The sequence below is a fragment of the Brassica napus genome, chromosome C1 (genome assembly GCF_020379485.1).
Source record: "Brassica napus cultivar Da-Ae chromosome C1, Da-Ae, whole genome shotgun sequence".
Classification (NCBI taxonomy): domain Eukaryota; kingdom Viridiplantae; phylum Streptophyta; class Magnoliopsida; order Brassicales; family Brassicaceae; genus Brassica; species Brassica napus.
This window is the reverse complement of record NC_063444.1, coordinates 1,050,273-1,070,781: the sequence shown is the minus strand read 5'-3', so window position 1 is coordinate 1,070,781 and position 20,509 is coordinate 1,050,273. Positions and strand designations below refer to the sequence as shown.

At 38.6% G+C, this 20,509-nt stretch overlaps 7 protein-coding genes across 8 annotated transcripts; 3 read left to right on the top strand and 4 right to left on the bottom strand.

Annotated features, from left to right (window-relative positions):
* The first annotated feature begins 1,562 nt into the window (after positions 1 to 1,562).
* Positions 1,563 to 3,593, top strand: LOC111202024. Its single transcript, XM_022694415.2, has 4 exons — positions 1,563 to 2,501; positions 2,664 to 3,021; positions 3,090 to 3,171; positions 3,240 to 3,593. The coding sequence occupies exons 1-4, from the start codon at positions 1,910 to 1,912 to the stop codon at positions 3,489 to 3,491; spliced, it is 1,284 nt and encodes a 427-aa protein (XP_022550136.2). The 5' UTR covers positions 1,563 to 1,909; the 3' UTR covers positions 3,492 to 3,593.
* A 482-nt stretch (positions 3,594 to 4,075) lies between these two features.
* Positions 4,076 to 4,898, bottom strand: LOC125580853 (RNA-binding protein Musashi homolog Rbp6). The gene is made up of 6 exons (XM_048746103.1): positions 4,857 to 4,898; positions 4,705 to 4,799; positions 4,631 to 4,661; positions 4,467 to 4,550; positions 4,207 to 4,311; positions 4,076 to 4,138 (listed from the first exon to the last, which is right to left on the bottom strand). The coding sequence occupies exons 1-6, from the start codon at positions 4,896 to 4,898 to the stop codon at positions 4,076 to 4,078; spliced, it is 420 nt and encodes a 139-aa protein (XP_048602060.1).
* A 523-nt stretch (positions 4,899 to 5,421) lies between these two features.
* Positions 5,422 to 9,097, top strand: LOC125580852. The gene is made up of 7 exons (XM_048746102.1): positions 5,422 to 6,330; positions 6,424 to 7,062; positions 7,290 to 7,388; positions 7,667 to 7,798; positions 7,904 to 8,220; positions 8,321 to 8,402; positions 8,483 to 9,097. The coding sequence occupies exons 1-7, from the start codon at positions 5,422 to 5,424 to the stop codon at positions 9,095 to 9,097; spliced, it is 2,793 nt and encodes a 930-aa protein (XP_048602059.1).
* A 2,986-nt stretch (positions 9,098 to 12,083) lies between these two features.
* On the top strand, positions 12,084 to 14,309 carry LOC125580851. The gene has a single exon (XM_048746101.1). The coding sequence runs from the start codon at positions 12,084 to 12,086 to the stop codon at positions 14,307 to 14,309; it is 2,226 nt and encodes a 741-aa protein (XP_048602058.1).
* Positions 14,310 to 14,555: 246 nt separating this feature from the next.
* On the bottom strand, positions 14,556 to 14,989 carry LOC106359213 (uncharacterized protein At4g04775-like). The gene is made up of 2 exons (XM_013798943.1): positions 14,870 to 14,989; positions 14,556 to 14,780 (listed from the first exon to the last, which is right to left on the bottom strand). The coding sequence occupies exons 1-2, from the start codon at positions 14,987 to 14,989 to the stop codon at positions 14,556 to 14,558; spliced, it is 345 nt and encodes a 114-aa protein (XP_013654397.1).
* Positions 14,990 to 15,463: 474 nt separating this feature from the next.
* Positions 15,464 to 16,896, bottom strand: LOC111199410. The gene is made up of 3 exons (XM_022689466.2): positions 16,580 to 16,896; positions 16,432 to 16,513; positions 15,464 to 16,366 (listed from the first exon to the last, which is right to left on the bottom strand). Exons 1-3 carry the CDS (start codon positions 16,894 to 16,896, stop codon positions 15,683 to 15,685), a joined length of 1,083 nt encoding a protein of 360 aa, XP_022545187.2. The 3' UTR covers positions 15,464 to 15,682.
* A 62-nt stretch (positions 16,897 to 16,958) lies between these two features.
* Positions 16,959 to 19,374, bottom strand: LOC106356000. Of its 2 annotated transcripts, XM_022689234.2 has the most exons (3): positions 19,078 to 19,374; positions 17,953 to 18,803; positions 16,959 to 17,875 (listed from the first exon to the last, which is right to left on the bottom strand). In XM_022689234.2, the coding sequence occupies exons 2-3, from the start codon at positions 18,799 to 18,801 to the stop codon at positions 17,156 to 17,158; spliced, it is 1,569 nt and encodes a 522-aa protein (XP_022544955.1). In that variant the 5' UTR covers positions 18,802 to 18,803; positions 19,078 to 19,374; the 3' UTR covers positions 16,959 to 17,155. The 2 variants fall into 2 exon arrangements, with proteins under 2 accessions (XP_022544955.1, XP_048600983.1); XM_048745026.1 differs by having other exon boundaries at positions 17,953 to 19,374.
* Positions 19,375 to 20,509: the final 1,135 nt, after the last annotated feature.

The window sequence follows — 20,509 nt, the reverse complement described above, 5'->3', positions numbered from 1 at the left end:
AAGTTTAACGTTGAATGTGATATGAGAGGATTCGCTATTTTACATGCGACCTTAAACGATTAGTCTGGTCTCTCTCTGTAGATATTTTTCATAACATATCTGTGACAAAAGATAAGAACGATCTGAATGAAGGAGAAGAAAAGATCAAACGTCGAATGTGGTAGGAGCGGAGTCGCTATTTGTCATGCGTCAAATATGATACGTGGTTTTTTTTTTTATAATTAGACCCATATTCAGAAATATTTTTTAGACAAATTGATGGGTTTGTTTTGTTCGAAAAATCAATGCCACATTAAATAACAACGAGAGACTAGTGTGTTTTGTCGTCTGTGTCTCTGTGCTTGATCATCCCTATGCTTTCAATACATAGTAGCATAACGTGATAATGACTCCGTGTTATTTTTTACTAACGCTTTCAAATTTCGCAACTTCATGAATAATCAACAATTTGAGGAATTCAGATCTTTGGAACTGTAAGTACTAAAAGCCGAGATGAGAAATGCCACGACAAACGAGATTGCTTTATTAAAGGATGTAAGTAATTATTAAAACAATGACGAATTAAGTATGTTGGTATATCCGTCGTATATTACATGTGAAATGTCTTCAAAAGTGGCTACTTCGAACTGCTAAGTACTGCTCAAACTGTAGTGTATAAAACAAACTACTAGTTTGGTAACTAGTAATAAACTTGTTAAACATCCGTAAACACAAAGTCTATAATGTTAGTATTGAACTAGTACTAAATGAAGGTTCTAGAATTTACGAACTCACGGAGTTATTTCAACTTATATTACCTCCACCAATTAGAACTAAAAGCAGTGTTTCTTTATTGAGTGGCTACGATCCTTCTTTCTAGGTCTGCAGGAAGTTACAGTACATACAAATCTATATAAGAAAAATAGTTAACAGTTAAATAACGTAAAAAAAGTTAAAAAGGAAAAAGCGGGAAGCCTATTAACAGAAACGACAAAAAAGTGTCTGAAATGTATCGAAAGAACAAACAAAAGAGCAGAATGGTCACATGGGAAGAGTTGTGGCTTTGTGTAACGCTGCAGAGGATCAAAACAAATAACAAGGATAAAAGCTATAACGGAAATTTTTTTCCCCGTCCAAATCTGTTAATCATTTTTCTTCATTAATTTTATTTTCCATTTTAAGAAAGTTTAAATTGCATTACCTCAAAAGAAGTCAATTTTAAATTGATTTTAATGTTAAGAGATATCTTGTTTTCTTTTATCATCTTTTTTTTTCTTTTATAAATTCTATCGATAGAGTCGGTCGAAACACGCTTAATGATACATAGTGAATTGCTGGCTACTACGTTGTCTGATCCGAATTTAAAATATTTTTCACCTAATGTCAGAAGGTGAACCGATCATCTGTTACAATTCACTATATAAACCACTTATACCAAAACTCAAATCAAAATTGACCAAAAATGATGATAATCTAATTCGAACGGAAATAAAAAATAGTACACACCAAGCTTTTTATCACCTAATCAAAAATACACACCAAGCTTTTTATCACCTTTTAATTGTTGAGTTTATGATCGGACCGGCCACGGACATTTGTCTTAATGCTTACAAAACAAAAACTCTCCCCTCTCTCTTTGGTTTGATCTGATTTGACTCTCTCTCTCTCTCTCTCTCTCTCTCTCTCTCTCTCTCTCCTCATCTCTATCTCTCTCTTCTCTCAAAGTTCTCACCTTTTGAGAAACACAAAAGTACATTTCCTCTACTCTTTATTCAGTTTACATCATCACTCTCTCTCTCTCTCTCTTTGAACACACTTCAAATCTCTCCGGTCAACAAAGAAAAATGAGTTCAGTTTCTTCATAATAAAGCTTTTCCACCTTTAAATCTGAAAGATTCTTTCTTTTTCACTATTCTCTGCAGACAAAGAGATGAGGAAGACATCTCTTTCTTCAAACAGCTTCGGCGGCTTCCTAAGCCCCGGAGCAGCTCCGAGTAGCTACTCCGACAACAAAGGCTGGAGCTCCGAGAGAGTCCCCCACCCTTCCTCCTCCACCGCTTCTTCCACTCCCACACTCAACAACGGCCACGGCCCTCGCCGCCACCTCGGCTCCTCCTCCGCTTTAACGACGCCGTTCTACAGCGGCAGAGCCGTACCTTCCAAATGGGAAGACGCCGAGCGGTGGATTTGCAGCCCCGTCGCGGCTTACCCGCCCGGCGTCTGCGCAAACCTGAGCTCTCAGTTCTCCGAACAGAGACGGCAGAAGTCCAAAAGCGGCCCCATTGTTCCTCCCACGCTCCCTCATCCTCCGCCGTATTCTCCGAGGTTGAGGGCTATGGAAGCAGCTCCTAAAGGTTTAATGGTGTCTGGCTCGCCGTTCTCTACCGGAGTCTTGGAGGCTGAAAGGGTTTTCAGAGGGAGTGTTGGTGGTAGTGGTGGTGGTGGTGGACATGGACATAGCCGGAGCTGGGTTGATTTGATGAGTGAAGAGACTTCTTCTCTCAGCTCCAAAACTGATACTGGTAAGCTCTCTCTCTCTCTCCTCTTAGAAAGTTTCAGTCTTTACATCAAAAGAGACAAACTTTTGACAAACCCAATCAAGATAATCTTGAAAAGGACCAAACTTTGAGGTGATTGTTGTGTAGTTATGTCCAAAGATCTAAGCTTTATTGAATTTTATGCAGAGGATAGGAAGGAGACGGCGGCGCAATCTCCGGTGGTGTCAAGAAGAGACATAGCTACTCAGATGAGTCCAGAAGAGATGAGTCCTAATAATAATCCTCAAGAGCTATTATTATCTCCACCGTTGGTTGTTTCTGTGATTGATGAGCCTCCTCCTTGTAGAGGAGGAGGTGAAGTGAGGGAAGTGAAGATGGATAAAGGAGCTAAGATGATTAAGCGTCCAAAGAGAAGAGTCATGTCTTCTTCTTCGAGGGTTATTATGAGGAGAGAGGAGCAGCCTCCTGAGGTTGAAGACAACTCTGAAGCTTCTGCTTCTTCTTCCTCTTGGGATATCTCTGAACCTGCCATGACTCGTTCTAAGTAATTAACTTAGTAATGACTTCTTCTTATTGGATTAGCTTAGTAATGTTTCTATCTTTGTGTTGAAGGTTGCAAAGAGAGGAAGCGAAGATAGCAGCTTGGGAGAATCTTCAGAAAGCTAAAGCAGAAGCTGCCATTAGAAAACTTGAGGTCCTCCTTCTTCTCTACCTTTTGTATAGTCAGCATGAACAGCATTGTATTGAATCTTTGAATGACAGGTGAAACTGGAGAAGAAGAAGTCAGCATCTATGGATAAGATATTGAACAAGCTTCAATCAGCGAAGTTGAAGGCGCAGGAGATGAGGAGAAGTTCAGTTTCAGTGTCCAGTGACCATCAACAAGAACAGCAACAAGTCTCTAGAAACTCAGTGAAGATCACTCATCTTGTCCGGAGACATACTTTCATGACGCCTTTCATGGCTTGCTTTGCTCCTCGCGTTGATTGCAGAAAGTCTCCATCTGCTCTCTAGTTTCCATTCTTTTTTTTTGTTGTGAAAGACATATTTGAACAAAAACAAAAACGTTTGTACACTGCAAAATTTTCTTGTAAAGCTTTTGATCTGTTCCCAACTTTCATTTCTCTTCACAGTACCTAGGTCTGCGGGTTCGGTTTCTTTGGTTAGTTTGGGTCTTTTAATTCGGTTAGTTCGGGTCGGTCAAAATCTAAGTGAACAAAAAATAAAATTAGTTTCCGGTTAGTTCGGTTTCAAAAAATTTAACCAAAATTTTTGGTTAAATATTTTTGTTACAATTGAATAAAATTTGAAAAAAAGAATGGTTAATTTCAGTTATTTCGATTCGGATTTTTGTTAGTTTGGTTTGGAATTTTGGTTAAAAATTGGTATTGCTAAACTTTTTGGGTCGGTTCTGTTCGGTTAAAAATCCCAGCGTTAGTAATACCATCACGAAAGCAGGTTTCAGTTATTCCCAAAGGGAAAGAAACATAACAAATAAATTGATCATTGAGGATTCAATAAATCTATCTGACAAGTGAAGTTTCAATACAACTGACAAAGCCAAAAGCTCAATGATAATGTTTGTAAGGTGTGCATTATTAGTATGGCCGGTACCTCCAGTCTGATCTTGATTGTCTTGCGCTCGGCATTCCATATCCCAACTAAGTAGAGATTTTTAATCAAAAAGCATAAGAATCAAATCCTCAACTACAAAGCTTTTTTTATTTACCTCTTGTCCACAGATTTCATGAGATCTCCGGGATACACGATCTGCAACACCGTTTTCAGCAAAGGTAGCGAACCCGAAACCTCTATGTCCACTTCTCTTTGGGTCCTGTTAACAACAAAAAGATGAATGTGCAAACATGTTCACCAAATGTTCTCAGTGTAACTCTATCAAATCCAGGAGACACACCAAGCTAAAGATGTGACCACAAAATCTTCAAAGTATTATAAGAAATGCAATTAAATAAGTAGGATAGATTTCACCTTAGGCATGTACAGGTCAGTGATTTCACCATACCTCTCAACAAAGATCCTTGTCGCCTTTTTGGCAGGCTGTCTCATCTCTTCCTGTCACAATTAACATAAGTTATGAAACATAACCAACCCCTTTTGAATAAAAGAACATAAGCCATATGGAAACTACTAACCTTTGGTGTAGCAACTTTGACTTCCAAGATTCTGTTCCCCAAAACATGTTCACATTTCAGAGCGTCCTTCCTACAAAGCACTCATCACAGTTATGCCAATGGAAGAAGCATCTTGAGATGAAGCAAAGGTGACGTATCCAAAGCCACGAGATCTTCCAGTTGATCGATCCTAAACACACAAAAACAAGTTTTTCAGATGATGACTCGTAATTGAAAAGCAAAACACCTTCATGACGATGCAATCCTCAAAGTCACCGAACTTGGACATGTAATCTTAACACCTACAAGTAATCATTCAAAAGTTCACAAAATCAAAAACATATAAAAAATATCAATGCGATTGAGCAAAGAAAAACCACAAGCTTCCTTTCCATGAGATGAGCAACCGAAACAACATTTGTCTTTTTTGTTGTCTTAAGCCCATCTTAATAGTTACATAAAATTTAGGGTTTTTGCATCGTATGACTACGTTAACTTATTATATTAGGTAAATGGTTATGCTTCTGTTCACATTTTCATAATGACGAAAATAGGCCTATTATCATAAAATATTGATACCTAGGGTTTAGGCTAAAAAAGTTTTTGGGTCTGACACACCGCAGAGCTAGCCGGTAAAACTCCCTTGCAATTAATGATTATGCGCGTGACAACTGTTACTGAATAAACTTTCCGACATTTTCAAAGAATTTTATTGTTTCTTTTTCTTCTTTCATTGGCTTTTCGTCTTTCACAGATCTTTGTCACGTTCTGTTCACCTTCCCCAAAAAATTTCACTACAAAATTCCAAGGCGATGAATCCGTCTGTTCAATTTCCTGAAGATCAAGTCGAAGAAACGAGGATGAATCTGCCTGGTATGATGTTCGCCGACGGCGAGGAGCCCGTGGGAGTTAGGGTTCTTACATACCAGTCTTCTCGCGCAATTAACTCCATTTTGAGTGCTCTCGATGAAGAGGAGATTCAGTTTATCCGACAATCTTCCTTTGGTAAGCTAGTCGATATTGGTGACAAACCCGGCTTCTCAGGTAGATTTGCCCGATTCCTTCTTTCCAGGCAACTTAAAGTTGAGAAGAAATATGAAGCTTGGTTCCGATTTGCTGGGAAGCCCATAAGATTTTCCCTCCGAGAGTTTGCTATCGTCACCGGTCTTCCATGTGGCGAGTTTCCCAAAAAACAGAAGCTGAAGAAGAAGAAAAAGATTAACGACAAACCCTACTGGCCTGAGCTCTTCGGAAGTGTCGAAGAGCTGCGTGTGTCGAAGGCGGTTAAGATGCTGCGAAAAAAAACCGTCACCGACAAAGATATCCGGATAAAATTGGCCTGTCTGGCAATTGTATCATCTGTTTTGTTATCTACTAATCTGAAGATGAAGATGTTGAAGGAACACGCTGAGTTGCTTGAGGACATCGACGAATTCTTTTCTTTCCCTTGGGGTCGGTTAGCATTTGATATGTTGATGACTAGTATCAAAAAAAAGGATGAGATCTCCCTGTCCCAAAATTCAGTAGCTCTCAAAGGCTTTGCTTTCGCCTTGCAGCTCGTAATTGTCGAAGCTGTTCCTTCGCTCACGGAAGTAGTGCAAGAGTCTTGTTCCTCATCTGAGTCTGATAGCGATGAAGATGATGTTGATCGCAGTACAAGGAAGACAAAGAAGAAGACTTTAAGTCCTGCACATGCTCGCGAAGTTGACAAGAAAGAAGAGGTATGGTCCCCACTTGTATAGTCCACTTATGTAGGATATGAATTAATTACTATATTAGCTTTAATGTTGTTTCGTCGTTTATTGGTATGTTAGGTTATGGTGCGGAGTATAATACCTCAAGACCCAGCTAGGCCGGTGGACGAGTCTGTGCTTGTATGGTCCGATGAAGTTGATGACGCAAAAGTATCGTTTATGCTTTGTTGCATAAACGATAACCATATCTTTACAAAAGATATGTTCAGAGGAGGGGTAACAAAAGCTGATGTGGAAAGAATGCGTGAGAAGGCTAAAACAGCAGGGAAAAAGAAAGGAATTCCGAGAAAGGATAAAGCTCCACCAGTTTGCTTGGAAGGCGATATCAGAATAACGTCTATTGTAAATGCCATACTGCGACCGGAGGTAAACAGGATCGATGGGAATATTGCTGATGTTGTTTCTTCAGTTAAAGAGGTGTCTGCCCAGTCTGTTGGATGTGAAAATAAGGTTATTGCAATAGTTGAAGGAATGTTGCAGTCTTTCAAGACTGAGATGATGAAATTTATGCCGACTTTACATACACAATCAGCTTTTGCGCATCCAAACTCAACTGCAGCGGGTGAAGAACCGGGAGTGGAAGGTGTTCCTTCAAAGACGACTCCCATTCCTCTTGATGATAATGATGAGATAATCGAAAATGTGATGGAAAACATTAGTCATTACTCAACGCCACCTGCTGCAGAAAACGAATGCCCGGTAAGTGGTAATCCTCACACTTTAGTTATTTACTCTCTATGTGGTTCTCCATGTTAAGTAAACTGTTGGGAAGTCAATTTGGGATAGTTAAATATCCGGAACCCTATATATATATCGTGAATACGTAGTTTATATCCGGATATTGAACAACGCATTACCAAATTTACATTCCTTATTAGCTGGATGTATATATACGGCCTGTGAACGTGTTAATGTTGTCATTTCAGGGATCACCTGGTAAATCATGCTCCCAAAAATCGGTCAACCCTTTCGATGGAGCTGCGGATGACCACAACAGTGGAAATCAAATGATGGAGAACGAGGCGGTAAGTTTTGAAATTCGTTCATGCCTTTATAAACTTCTTAGGCGTCTTTTATATTACCACATTGTGTTCAGTATCGACATGATACGTCTCCACTATCAGATATCATTTTTCCCCCAAAATTATAAATAACGCGTCTTCATATACATAAGTTGTAAATTAAAATTTTATCAACATACCTTTTTAGCAAGCAATTTCTTTTAGTATTTGCGTATTCAAAATTCAATAATGTATTTTTAACGGTCAATTTGTCCATCTGTTATGAACCCCGGTTCGCTTAGGTGCATGTTCAACCTGAATCTATCCACAAGCATCTGTCTAACATGCATTCGAATGGAAAAGGGGGAAAGTCCGTGGAAGATCAATCATCGAGGTCTGGTCATAGCCAGACGGAACAACAGGTTGATCCAATTGTATGATCACATCCTCTCCTCCCATATTTCATTCAATTATTACTTTGTTTCTATGTTATTGTTTGACGGCTGCTACTATGTGTTGTATATTGTATTCGACTGCAGGTTCCGTCATTCTCACTTGGCCTAACTCAGGAGCTTCGCGAACATCCTCATGAAGATGATGATGAGATGGGAGAGAACGAAGATCAGGGTGGTGGGAAAGGCAATGGAGAGGTTGTAGTAGATGGAGGAGAGGCATTACTGTGCCGTAAGAGCAAGCGCATACGCACCGTCCCACCTCAGTTGCTCACCGACTACCAATGTGGAACTGCGTTACTTAACCGTGCGAGAGAAGGCCAGATTTTTGGTAATGGTGCTTATGATGTAGGAGTTATTCATGAAAAGTATAGCCGTCTGAAGATTCTACTCAAGAATCATTGGTATGAACCTTTATAATGTATTACTGTTATTGGTATTTTTTTGTTATTATTAAAACTGTGGTAAAAATGACTGACGTTTTGGAAAATGTTTTCCTTTCAGCGTTATAAACGTCGCTGGCCTATCCGTCACGGGGAAGGACATCACGGACATTGGAGAAAGAAACCGGTTTCTCCCAGGCAGAGTATGTAACGTTAGATTTCAAACTTATAGTGAATTAATCTTTCTACCCATTTTGGATCACCAGTGTCCTGCTGTTTACAGGTTATGGACATTCTTCTGAGGGTAGTTTCTGCATCTGTGAACAACAAAATTTGTGGTACCTCACATTCCTCTCCTGTTTTCCTGGATAGTGGACTTCAAGTTTTGTTGGCTAGGAACTTTCAAAAGTTCAGGAGAGCAAAGTCCGGAACTCCGTATATATTCACAAAGGCCCTCGTCGATATGGTGGTGAAGAGTTTGAATTCTAACACTGCTGCCTCACGGTTCTACATGCCTCTCTCCCTGAGCCGAAAACACTGGGTCGGAATTTCCGTTGATTTCAATGCAGGAAAAATATATGTTCTTGATTGCAATCCGGAGGTTACGAACGCAAACGTTTTAACCAAGGAGGTTGCCCCCCTATGTGAAATGTTCCCATGCTTGCTGAAACACTGTGGTTGCTTGCCTGACTATCTGGAGACGGCCCTCGCTGTTGAGACAGTAAAAGGTATGGTGCACAACACCAACCCCGCAGAAGCGGCCTTGACTGCTTGTTTGTTGATGTGTACTCATGCGCTCTATGGGCCAGAAAGTTGTAGTACTATCACTCCATCAATCATTCCCGACGAGTCACAAAGGGTAGCTGTGCTGATTTATGAGTTCCACAAGAAGCTCTAGTGTGTTCCGCTGTTGTTGTTGTTAAACTCTGTTTACGGTTGAAGCCATAATACCGTCTTTCCTTTGGTGTGTTTTTAAAATGTCTATGCTTCTGATTTAAACTATACTTACTATCTTCATTATGGTTTAATTTGCTGTTCGAGTTGGTGGTCTCTGTCATTTTCCTAACTACTTCTGTTTGCTTCCGTAATCTTGAGCCATGTATGTCATATGTTTGTTTTACTTCCTATGCTATACTTTCCGTTACTGAAACACTTGTTAACAGATATATACTACTGTTTTAGGGTCAACGGCCAACACGAATAATTACTCTGTTGTTGGGGTCGCATTTTAACGGCGCTGATATTCGGATATAATACACAAACACGGATATAATACAGAAATACAGTTATGTCAGTTAATAAACAGTTATATATGTGGAAAGGAAATTGTTGGTCTGAAATCCACTTGGTCTGGTTAGCAAGGAGGAACTTGATTTTTAATTTAAATAATATTTTACATTTACATCTTAAAGAGTGTTTTACATATATTTTACATTAAACACTCAAACTTAACATCCCTTCTACCCTGGTTCGATTAATGCATACCAAAACAGATGAAAACGAAACATGTGACCATACCATTGAACTACATGTGACCATATGGGAGACGTAAAGGAGTTGATATTTTCGTTGCTGCGTGCAACGATATACTTGTCCACTGCAGAAGGATCTCCCTCGAATTGCCAACACCCGGCTGCACTTTTACTCCACTCCCCAATACTAATTCGTACAAGCTGACCCATCTGTGGACAAGGTAACGACGATGATAATTAATTGAGAAATTATGAAACTTAATTAATTGTCCTATGTTATCTTAAATATTTATGATACTCCCACGCCATGCTCATTTAAAACTTTTGCAGTCAATGAGTAAAGTGTAGAACTCACTTATATTTGGTAGCTCTCTTTTACAGCCCTCACAATTGATTCCTATATTTCAACGCGAACTTCAGATTTCTGGAAAAGATGTTGTGTCTTATCTATCGCACCTTTAATCCTTATTTATAGTGCAGTTTGCGAGGGGGAACCCAACTTAAACGTATGCTACTTATTATGGAAACGTGGCTCCTCCCCCTCCTTTAATTAAACTATATTTTATTTTGGATTTTAGACACCGATTTGATGAGTACCCAAAGAATTTTAACATTTCACAATCGAATGAATAGTACACAAAACAACGACAGTCACTTGTTTCACAAAAAATATCTAGCAAACATTATTAACCTATCTCTCAACGCTGTCGTTTACGGATCTACTTATCCAATCTGAATTCTGTTTATCATCCATCATTCAAATCAGTATTGAAAAATAGTAACCCTCCAATATTAATTAATGACGAATATGTGGTATACAAAACTAAAGTACCTCCGAATGTTGTAATGTTAATGAGAAAGTCTGACTCTCATTTAATCATAATCACTCCCTTTCACATTTAACCATTTGGATCTCCATGGATTGATGCGAAGAGATTTGGAAGTACCGGGATATGGGTGACTTTTACAACTTTGATTGTATAAAGAAATCTTACGAGGCTGCATTACTCTGAGTTTCATATTCTTCACTTTCTGAGTTTTATGCAATGGAAAACGTGGAGAGTGGCCTTCTCCTTTATAAATAGGATGTCATTATTATAACTACACCTGTTGATTATATTGGAAACGAAACCTATTTAACATGTGGTGTTATATACAACCCAAACACGTATGACCATCGCAAAATGTAAACTAAATAATTCAACTAAAACTATAACCGGTTGCAGGTTTTTTGGCTACTAGATAAGCTTTTCTGCCATGAGGGCAAATCAGTCATTCCACCGCCGTCGAGGTACAAGTTCGCCAATTATTAAAAATAAAGCTCACTTCTGCAATTTAGAATCTCCCTATGTATATTGAGCAAAATGGGCCTAAAATTTAGGCCTTTTAACTGATCCCTCATAATTGGACCTTCAGTTATCTTTGATTTATTTCATTTTAAAATCATACATAACAAAGCAAATATTTGTAACCATTTGGTGCATTTATGTATACTCGTTTCATGCTGCAGCTTTAGCTCATTTGGGCACTAACTCTATCATCATGATCATACTAATACCGTCTCTGGTTTACAGCACAAATTCAACTTCCTGGTGCTCAAGGCCGGTCATGGCCTAACGCTCGTAAGACCCATACTTTAGGCACCAAATTTTGTGGGCATATATATATATATAGGGAAAATTGGGAATATAGAACAAGTAAAGTAAAGTATTGTCCCCTTAGAACAAAATCATTTTTTGTCACTTTTGGACATTCACTACCCTTTTTGTATATAAAAATTCATATCAATTTTTTTAGAAAGCAAAAAATTCTGGAAAATTGTATATTTGATGTAGATAAGCAACTGCATAGAAGAAAAATAAATTTGTATTCAAAAAATGTTTGAATAATAATTTCAAAAATGGGGTAAATGGGTTAGAAATGCAGATCTACCATCTACGGAGGTTTAGAATATATAATCTAACAAAGACATAGTGATCTACCTGTCGTAGCATGCGCAATACACCGAAAACATAAATAACTACTAGGGAAGAATATAAATTCCTCGTTTCCTTTATGCTCTACGTAACTGGTAGATTTGATGCACTACAAAAACAAATTAACCTACTAAGGTAGGAAATGCATTATTCGGATTGTATTTTTGTCTACACCGGTGGTATACAATATTCTACCGGGCCTTCTAATTTCTAAGTAGACAGAATGCAAATTCTACCTAATAAAATTACAAAATCCGAAAATCTAGCCAAAAACGGTTAGGAAATATACAGAAAATCTTTTAAATGTTTTTAATTTCCTTTTTTAATTTTTTTTCCTAAAATCTTGTCATCTTCTTCAACATACCACGATTTCTAAAATTCAACGTGGAAGTTTTCTTCATTTTTTAGTTCTTTCAAACTTTTGTCATTCTAAAATATGAAGATTAACGTATATGCTTCATGTGGGTTGTGGAAATCGTCTCTGAACAATGGATGGGGATTTCTTGTCGATGAAGCAAAAGGAGGCAGGTTACTTACTTTGGACACAAGTTCAAGCTTTGAAAACCTAAAGGTTATGGTGTGTGAAGACTTTGGAATTGATATTAACATGGTCAATATCGAGCTGAGTTATTTACCTTCTGATTTGATCAATAGCATCTACTCACCCCCTGTTATCATCACCAGTGAAAGACAAGTTCAAAATTTTCTGACATATGTAAAGAACAAAGCTTCGACGCAGTTGTGTGTGAGTACTCAACCCTCTAACATAGCGGAAGGAGGTACGGAGTCGCATAATAGAGAGGAAGCGCCAATGGAGTCCGACGATTCAAGTGATATGGATTCAGAAGAAGATGTTGAGGTACCTGACACTGAAGATGACAAAGAGTGTGACAAAGAGAAGATCAATGAAGATGGTGTTCGCTTTTCTTTGGTGGATGTTGTGAAGAAGGGTCAATCTTTTACTTCCAAAACACTTTTGAAGGCAACATTCGAAATATGTGCAATGAAAAATAATTTCGACTACGTGGTTGTCAGATCGGATAAAAAAGTGTGGTATATTCGTTGCTCAGATGATGATTGCACCTGGCGTGTTCGTGCAGAGGGCTTAACAGGCTCATCGTATTTTATCATCAAAAAGTATGTACCTGATCATTCATGTGCTGCATCCAATAGGAAGGGTTCTGTTAGGACAGTTTCTGCAAAAACAGTGGGCACTTTGATTATGCATAAGTATGAAACTGCTAAAGAAGGACCGAGATCGGATGACATAATCCAGTATATGCGTATGGTACATGGAGTTGAGATATCCTATTCTTTGGCATGGGATGCCCGTGAATATGCAATCAACGCAGTGAAAGGTATTCCAGAGAAAGGTTACGAAAAAATTCCTAAATACTTGCATATGATGAAGGAAGCTAATCCAGGCTCACACACGTTTTATGAAAGGGATACAAAAGGGAGATTCAAATTCCTCTTCATCTCGTTTGGTCAGAGTGTTCGCGGTTTCTATGCTGCAATTCGAAAAGTTATTGTGGTGGATGGGACGTTTTTGAAGAGCAAATTCAAAGGAGTCTTACTAGTTGCTACTGCATTAGATGGAAACTCGAGTTTATATCCTATTGCCTTTGGAATTGTTGACTCAGAGAATGACCTCGCGTGGAACTGGTTTATGAGACAACTTAATATGGTCATTGCTGACGACCATTCTTTAGCTTTTGTGTCTGATAGGAATTCCTCAATTGCTAAAGCTATTGCGAGAGTGTATCCGCAAGCTCATCATGGAATTTGCATTCACCACTTGCTGAATAATGTTGTAACATATTTCAGCGGAAAAGGTGTGGCTGGTTTGGTTGCAAAGGCTTCTAAAGCTTATCGAGCCGCTGATTTTCGTAAGGTCTTCACTGCTATTTTTGCTATTAGTCCTGAAATTGGTCAGTATCTCATAGATGCCGATGTGAGGAAGTGGGCTCGTTGTCAGTTTCCGGGTTACAGATATGATATGAGGACTACTAACCCTGCGGAGTCGATAAATGCAGCTTTGCGTACGCCTAGAGAGTTTCCAGTGATACCTTTGTTGGACAGCATTAGGGAAATGATGACTCGATGGTTTTTCAAGCGTAGAACTTTAAGTTCTAAGCATTCGAAGCCACTGACCATTGCCGTGGAGAAGAAGATTGACAGAAGGATTGAGAAGGGTAAAACATTTAAGGTGTTTCCAGTTAGCGATCATCGGTTTTTAGTTCAAGGTGACACTTTCGACTGCTCGGTAGACTTGGTCAGACGCACGTGTTCTTGTGGGAAATTCGATCTGATGAAAATCCCATGCAGGCACGCCATAAAAGCAGGCTTCAGTGTTGGAATAAGACCACACACACTCACAGACGACATGTACACTACTGCCTCATGGCGCTCGGCTTATGAAGAAAGCATAAATCCTATTAGCGTCCCTGAAGATACATGGAAAGTTCCATCTCATGTGGAGAAGTCGAAAATGCTTCCTCCAGAGAGTAGACGAGCTGCGGGTAGGAGAAAGAAACGCAGATACGAGACAGCCGAAGACAAGATCCGTTCGTCACAAGGAACTCAACGCTCTACAGTTCGGAAATGCAGTCGATGTGGGATTGAAGGTCACAATAGGAGAACATGTGATAGAGCAATATAGGATTCTCAATTCGTTCAATGCAAGTTATGTTTCAGAGACTGTGTTTTTCCTTTTATCTCGTTTTATGCAAGTTATGTTTCAGTATTTTCATGTTGAATTTTATGTTTAATAGACTATGCGTTTTCTTCTTCAGATGATGATTGGAAGTTGTGTTTCAGTTTGTTCATGTCAAATGATCCAATAGGTTTTGCCATTAGAATTCAATAGAAGTTTTATTTTAAAATGAAACAGAGAACCATTACATTATCAATCACGTTTGGACCAGAGACATAAAATAGTGAGAATGGATCCTAAACAACCTACATCGATCGAATTCTTATGTTTCATAACTTCCTCCTCAACTGTCTTCTTCATGGAACTTCTCAGATCTTCAATTTCCTCGCTAATTCTCGTCTGATGCTCATCCATCCTCTGAATCTCATCTAACAGAGCCTCGTCTACCCACTTAAAAATATGGTTTTCGTTCTTTCTCTGTTCGAAAACACAAAAACAAGTCAATCTCACATCTGTTTATTCTTCGATCATATTGAATAATGATGAATAAGTAATTAAAGATTTACCTGTATACCAATCTCGCATCTGAAGAACCGTCTGTATGGGTTCTCTTTGGTTTTTGAAACATATGTGACAATCCCCTTCCCACACCAGCATCTGGAAGGGATTCCTTCACTGTGATTCATGTTCGACATTCTTTGTTCAGAAGGAACGAGAAGTTTTTTTTTGAGATGTAGGAGAAACAAACGATGGAGTATGTAGGGTTTCAGGCCATTTGATGGTCTTATATAAGATTTTTTTAGGTCAAAAGTTCTTACACTCTGGTTTGATTTTAGGGTAAACGTAAAACGTGTTTTGAGTAATAAGATTTCTCGTGATTATTAAGAATTATTTGTGATTTATAAGGTTTGTGTGGATTCATTGGGTTACCTTCGTTTGTCATACTTTAGTAGCATTTAGGGCATAGATAGGGGTTCAAATGGTTTGTGATTCTTTAGTGGCATTTAGGGCATCGATAAGGTTTCAAATAAAATTTGTCTTGATTATTAGATTTTTTTGTGATTTATAAGGTTTGTGTGGATTCATTGGGTTATGCTCGAGGTTAGAAATTGATATGAATTTTTAGGGCATAGATAAGGGTTCAAATGGTTTGTCACAACAGTAAAATCAAGCAATAGTCCGATCTCGAGATTAGAAATTGATATGAATTTTTAGGGCATAGATAGGGGTTCAAATGGTTTGTCACAACAGTTAAATCAAGCAACTAAATATTTCAAATAAAGTAAAAACTAAAGAGTAACTACAAGAATCAAAGTCAAGAGTCAAATAAGAGAGCCAATACCAATCTATTCCTTAACAAGTAATAAACGAAAGCTACTTCAATCAAGTTCCACTAGAGGATTTGTGATCAACTTCGGTGGAATGTATTGTGCCATTCTCAAAATAAGTTCAGGATCATTGGCAGCTTCCCATAGGTCGTAAACAATCTTTTGGCGCGCTTCTCGAATGTTGCTGTCATTCACCAGAGAGAAGTCCAAGCCTAGAAGATGACATTCAATGTGCTTCAAGGCATATACTCCACAATCACTGCTACTCTTGTTTAGTAAGTAGGGCATTGGGGCGTAACTGACAGTATACTGCTTGACCGTGAGTTGCTGCCGACTCTTTGAAGAGTGAACACATTTGACAATTCTAGGGATGAGAATGGCAAATGGCTCTACTTCCTTGTTGTATTTCAATCCCTCACAGTCAAAGACCTCTATCGACCGAGAAACAAAGTTGACACACATAGAGATCCAGTGTTTACCGACATTAAGAGGCACATACATGCGTGTGACGTCAAGATCCCACATCAGTCCTGTTCGTCCGTGTGGTGGAAGTTCACCAATGCCGTACCGGTGAAGCAATTCTGATACTTTGAATTTCTTCTTGTCCTTCCGAAACTCTTCGAAAGAGGTCTTCATTTGATTACTGAACATGCAGCTCATGAATGCTACTTTTGTTGGTTCCCATCGTCGCAAAGTAGTCCTCTCAGTGAATAAGTACATCATAGCATCAATTTCCTGAAAATTTTATAATAGATTGTAAGTCGTGTAATGAAAATATTAAGGAACAAATTTAGACTCACGTGATTCAAAAGCCATTCTGTAGGTCCCATGACGCGTGCTGCTAACACACTTGTTAACATAGAAGGTCCAATTTTCAGTTCCCTGCAATGCAAAAGTCAGTTCAAAATGATACAGTATCTAACGTGTTGAGAAACAATATAAACTTACTTGGAAGTTGAGGACCACTCAATTATTTTGGCCCATGCATCCTCAGGGACAAACACTAGTGAGTGATCAATGTCATGCACCCGGTCCTCAAGTAATTCCTCATCTTTCAGAGTTGGTGGTTTCCAATTCGGAGGCTTAAATGAAGACAGTGGAGTAATCCATTCTGCTGGTTCGTCGTCCTTGATTTTTTGTGAGGGATCAAAGCCTTTAACATGTGATGCTTGAGAAAGGTTTCCCACGGCGTCTTGTAAAGATTCTTGCGTCCCCTTATCTACATAGTTCGATGATTGTGACAAATTCTTCAAAAAATCAAACATGTCATCGTCATCAGTTTTAAATTCCTGTAAATAAAGCCAAGCATAACAACATTAATAGCAAATAGAGTCAACATAGTGACAAAATTACATTACAAAATAGCCAAGCCAACATGTCATAGTTATCAGTTCACTTCATAGCAAACAACAAGATACATTACAAGCCGATATGCAACATAGCACAATACAAGGATATTACAAAATAGTCAAACCACAGAAACACTTACAACCGAAGATGATTCGTCCTACCTAATTCAAAGCTTCATGTTTTGGTTACCTTTCTTACTGGCCGAGGGCTACGACGAAGCGGAGGAGGATCAACACTCACAGATGCCTTGCCTTTGCCTTTTCCCTTTGCTCCTGAAGGACCCGGACTCTGTGATGATTTCTCTTGCTCTTTCCCAAGTGTTGCAGAAGGACAGGGAATCTCAGAGGCTAGGTCTCGTCCCACAAAAACTGAAGGACCCGTAATCTGCGACACTGTTGCCTTCAGTTGAGCCATCTCATTGTCGACCTTGTCAAAACGCTCTTGTATATCCTTCTGCAGCAGCTCCTTAAAAGAATTGAAAGAAGAGTTGAACAAACCTTCAATGAAGGTCTTCATATCACCGGAGACAACACTGTTATGTTCAGCCGCCCTTTTACAAAGAAGTTGTTTCTTTCGAGACTCGACACCAGGATCAATAAGCTTACGCTTGCCCCTTTTTGTAACAACACCCGGTTCCTCTTCAACAACAGTCGGTTCCTCCACAGGTGTTTCTGTGACATTTTCAACTTCAACATCCTCTTCTGCGTCAGATAACTCTATATTTGGAGGCAGAGTCTCAACTTCCCAAGTGAATTGCTTCCAGTCTTGTTTGGCACTGATCAGAGCAACAATGCGATTGACTCTTTCGTCATTCTTCTCATCTTCCCTAAAGAACTCAGCATTATCAGTTGCATCCAAGCTCCCAGTAGATGATATAAACGGGAACAACTCTCCCTGGGAATAAAAAACGAAACAGTAAGCTTCAGTTGTTCGATTATAGAACTCAACATTAATATAAGAAATATAACTACCTTATCAAAGTTGGACTCTAGGCTGGTGATATCTTGATATGATACTTTTCCACTTCCTTTCCAATTCCTACATCTCACTTTCGTCACATTGTTTTTGATCTTTTTACCCACCATAGAACCGATGTCTGGGATTGCCTCCATAATCCATATCTGAAACGCATATGAGAATCCATCCAACACATAGCTGTTCTTCAGATGCACATCTTCCCTTGCCTTGAATATTGATGCAAGCAGCTCATCATACGCGCGAAGACCCCAAGGATACATCCTCATTTTCTCAAAATCCATCACCAAACGGATGAACTCGTGAGGGATAAACACTCTCAAATCCTTAGCAATGAGGAATCCATGTATAATACACAGATACACTAGTCGCACCCTGTCCACATACGTCCACTCCTTACAGACTTTAAGGAGCTCATCCCTTATAACCAACAAGTTGATCTTCTTATTTTCCTTCAGCACAGTGCTCCAGAACCCTTTATCACTCTTCCAGTTATTGAAGTCTACGTCGGGTTCTTCTTTGAACTTCAATCCAGTCACAGCATAAAACTCTTGCATAGAAAACCTGAGAGGCCTCTTTGCAAATAGAAACCACAATTCGTGAAGCTTGGAAACCTTGAGCTGCTTGCATATGAAGCTGTGAATAACCTTCCCTGAGTAAATAAGCTTGTTCTCTACTATTGCCAGAATCGGACCAAAGACAGGGTCTTTCAAAACTTCTTGATACTCATCCCTGAGAACCACCTTCAGCGTCCCCAGAATCGTGCGTCTACAGGTGTTGTTAATCTTATCAATCTTGGTCTCAGCTCCTTCTTCAATAATGCGTTTTGGAAACTGGTAATCCATTCCTATAAAACATGAAACAGAAAACATCAACTCATTAGCCTTTTAAGTCCATTACGAATTCAAAACACAAAGCAAAGTCAATACCAAACAAAAAAAGAGTTCAGAATCGTATAGAACAAGAACTACAATGACCTCACAATCAACTCAACCCACAAACGAAAATCAAAACCATAAACGCGAATCGATTTGTATTTTTAAACAATTCAACCTCTTTATACTACATACACGTAAACGAAAACGAAAAAAAAAACAGAAAGGGGATTTCCAAACCCTAACCTTCAATTCCTTGTAATCGATGGTTCAAAAGAGTACAGACGACAGAAGGAGGAGGACGGAGAGATGTGACGACGCGTTCGTCGTCTCCGACGAACTTAAACGGACACAATAGAGAGAGAGAGTCGACGGTGGAATCGCCTCTGAGTTTTAGAAAAGGGGAGTCGGAGACAAAGAAAGTGATGCGTCTTTTTTACTGAATCCAGGAATTTTTAACTTATTACTTTTAACCTATTTTATTAAAAAGGACAAAACAGGTTTTTCATTTTTTTTTGTTCTAAAGGGACAAAGATTGAGTTTTTTATTGTAAGGGGACAAAGATATGCTTCTTTTGTTCTATATCGGCAAAATTCTCATATATATATGTGATGTTTGTATGAGTCTCTTTCTCTGGCATATAGTAGTAGGTGATAAATTAACTACATGGTGACGTTTCAAGTTCATTCTGGTAGCCCTCATGGCAAAAGATTATATACTTTTATACATCGCTTAAAATTCTAACTCAAAATTAGTCAAGGTTGGTGCATCTAATAATGAATGATAAACTGTTGATTTTTAATAATAAGCTATACCAAATCTATTCATTCACAGTTCTTCTAAAAAGTTGTGGCTTTGTGCATTTCTACTAAGAACTCACGTCTCTGAGTCCTCTGCATCTTCTTCTTCTTCTTCTACAGTAGGAAGCGAACCTTCTCTGCTAAAACCAGGGTTTAGGAACTTGCCTACGAAAGCCCAAAGCTTGTAAACATCTTCAGAGTCTGTCAAGAAGCTAAGAGAAGCTGTTCTACAATTATTTTGACCATTATATAATTTATTCTAAAAGATAATCAATATTCACAGCCATATGAAAAATAGTTCACGTCAGGAAAAAACAATCAAGATCTCTCCTCTGGATATTTACCCTACTTGAAAAAACGCAATTCACATGGTAGATCTTGAAACAAACGTGTAGAACTACGAATCTACCTCATGCATTTCTTCCAAAGTATATAAAATCATAACTAAATTCATATTCCTTTATGCTTACGTGATGGAAAAACATCAAAAATCTGTATTCACAAGACAAAATTGTAGTAAATCATTATATAAACCTGTTTAGGTATGGTGCAAATCTATAGTTGTGTTTCATAAGCGATATTTTTATATTTTGTTAAAAAAAACGCGTGATGCGCATGGCAAGGAAGAAATATCTTAAAGAAGGCAACAAGAAGAGTCTTCTTCTTCGTTCTCACCACCCACGTTTTCTTCATTTGCCGCTATTTTATCTCGTGGCCAAGACCAAATAACAAATACTATACAGTAATAGGCCTTATATCACGTGCATCAATTCCACAACAATACACTAGTGTTCACAACAAACTTTGCATTTTTCCTTCTTTTTACAAAAAAAAATTAAAATTAATTAAAGTGAGTATATCACAATACTAAAAGGGCA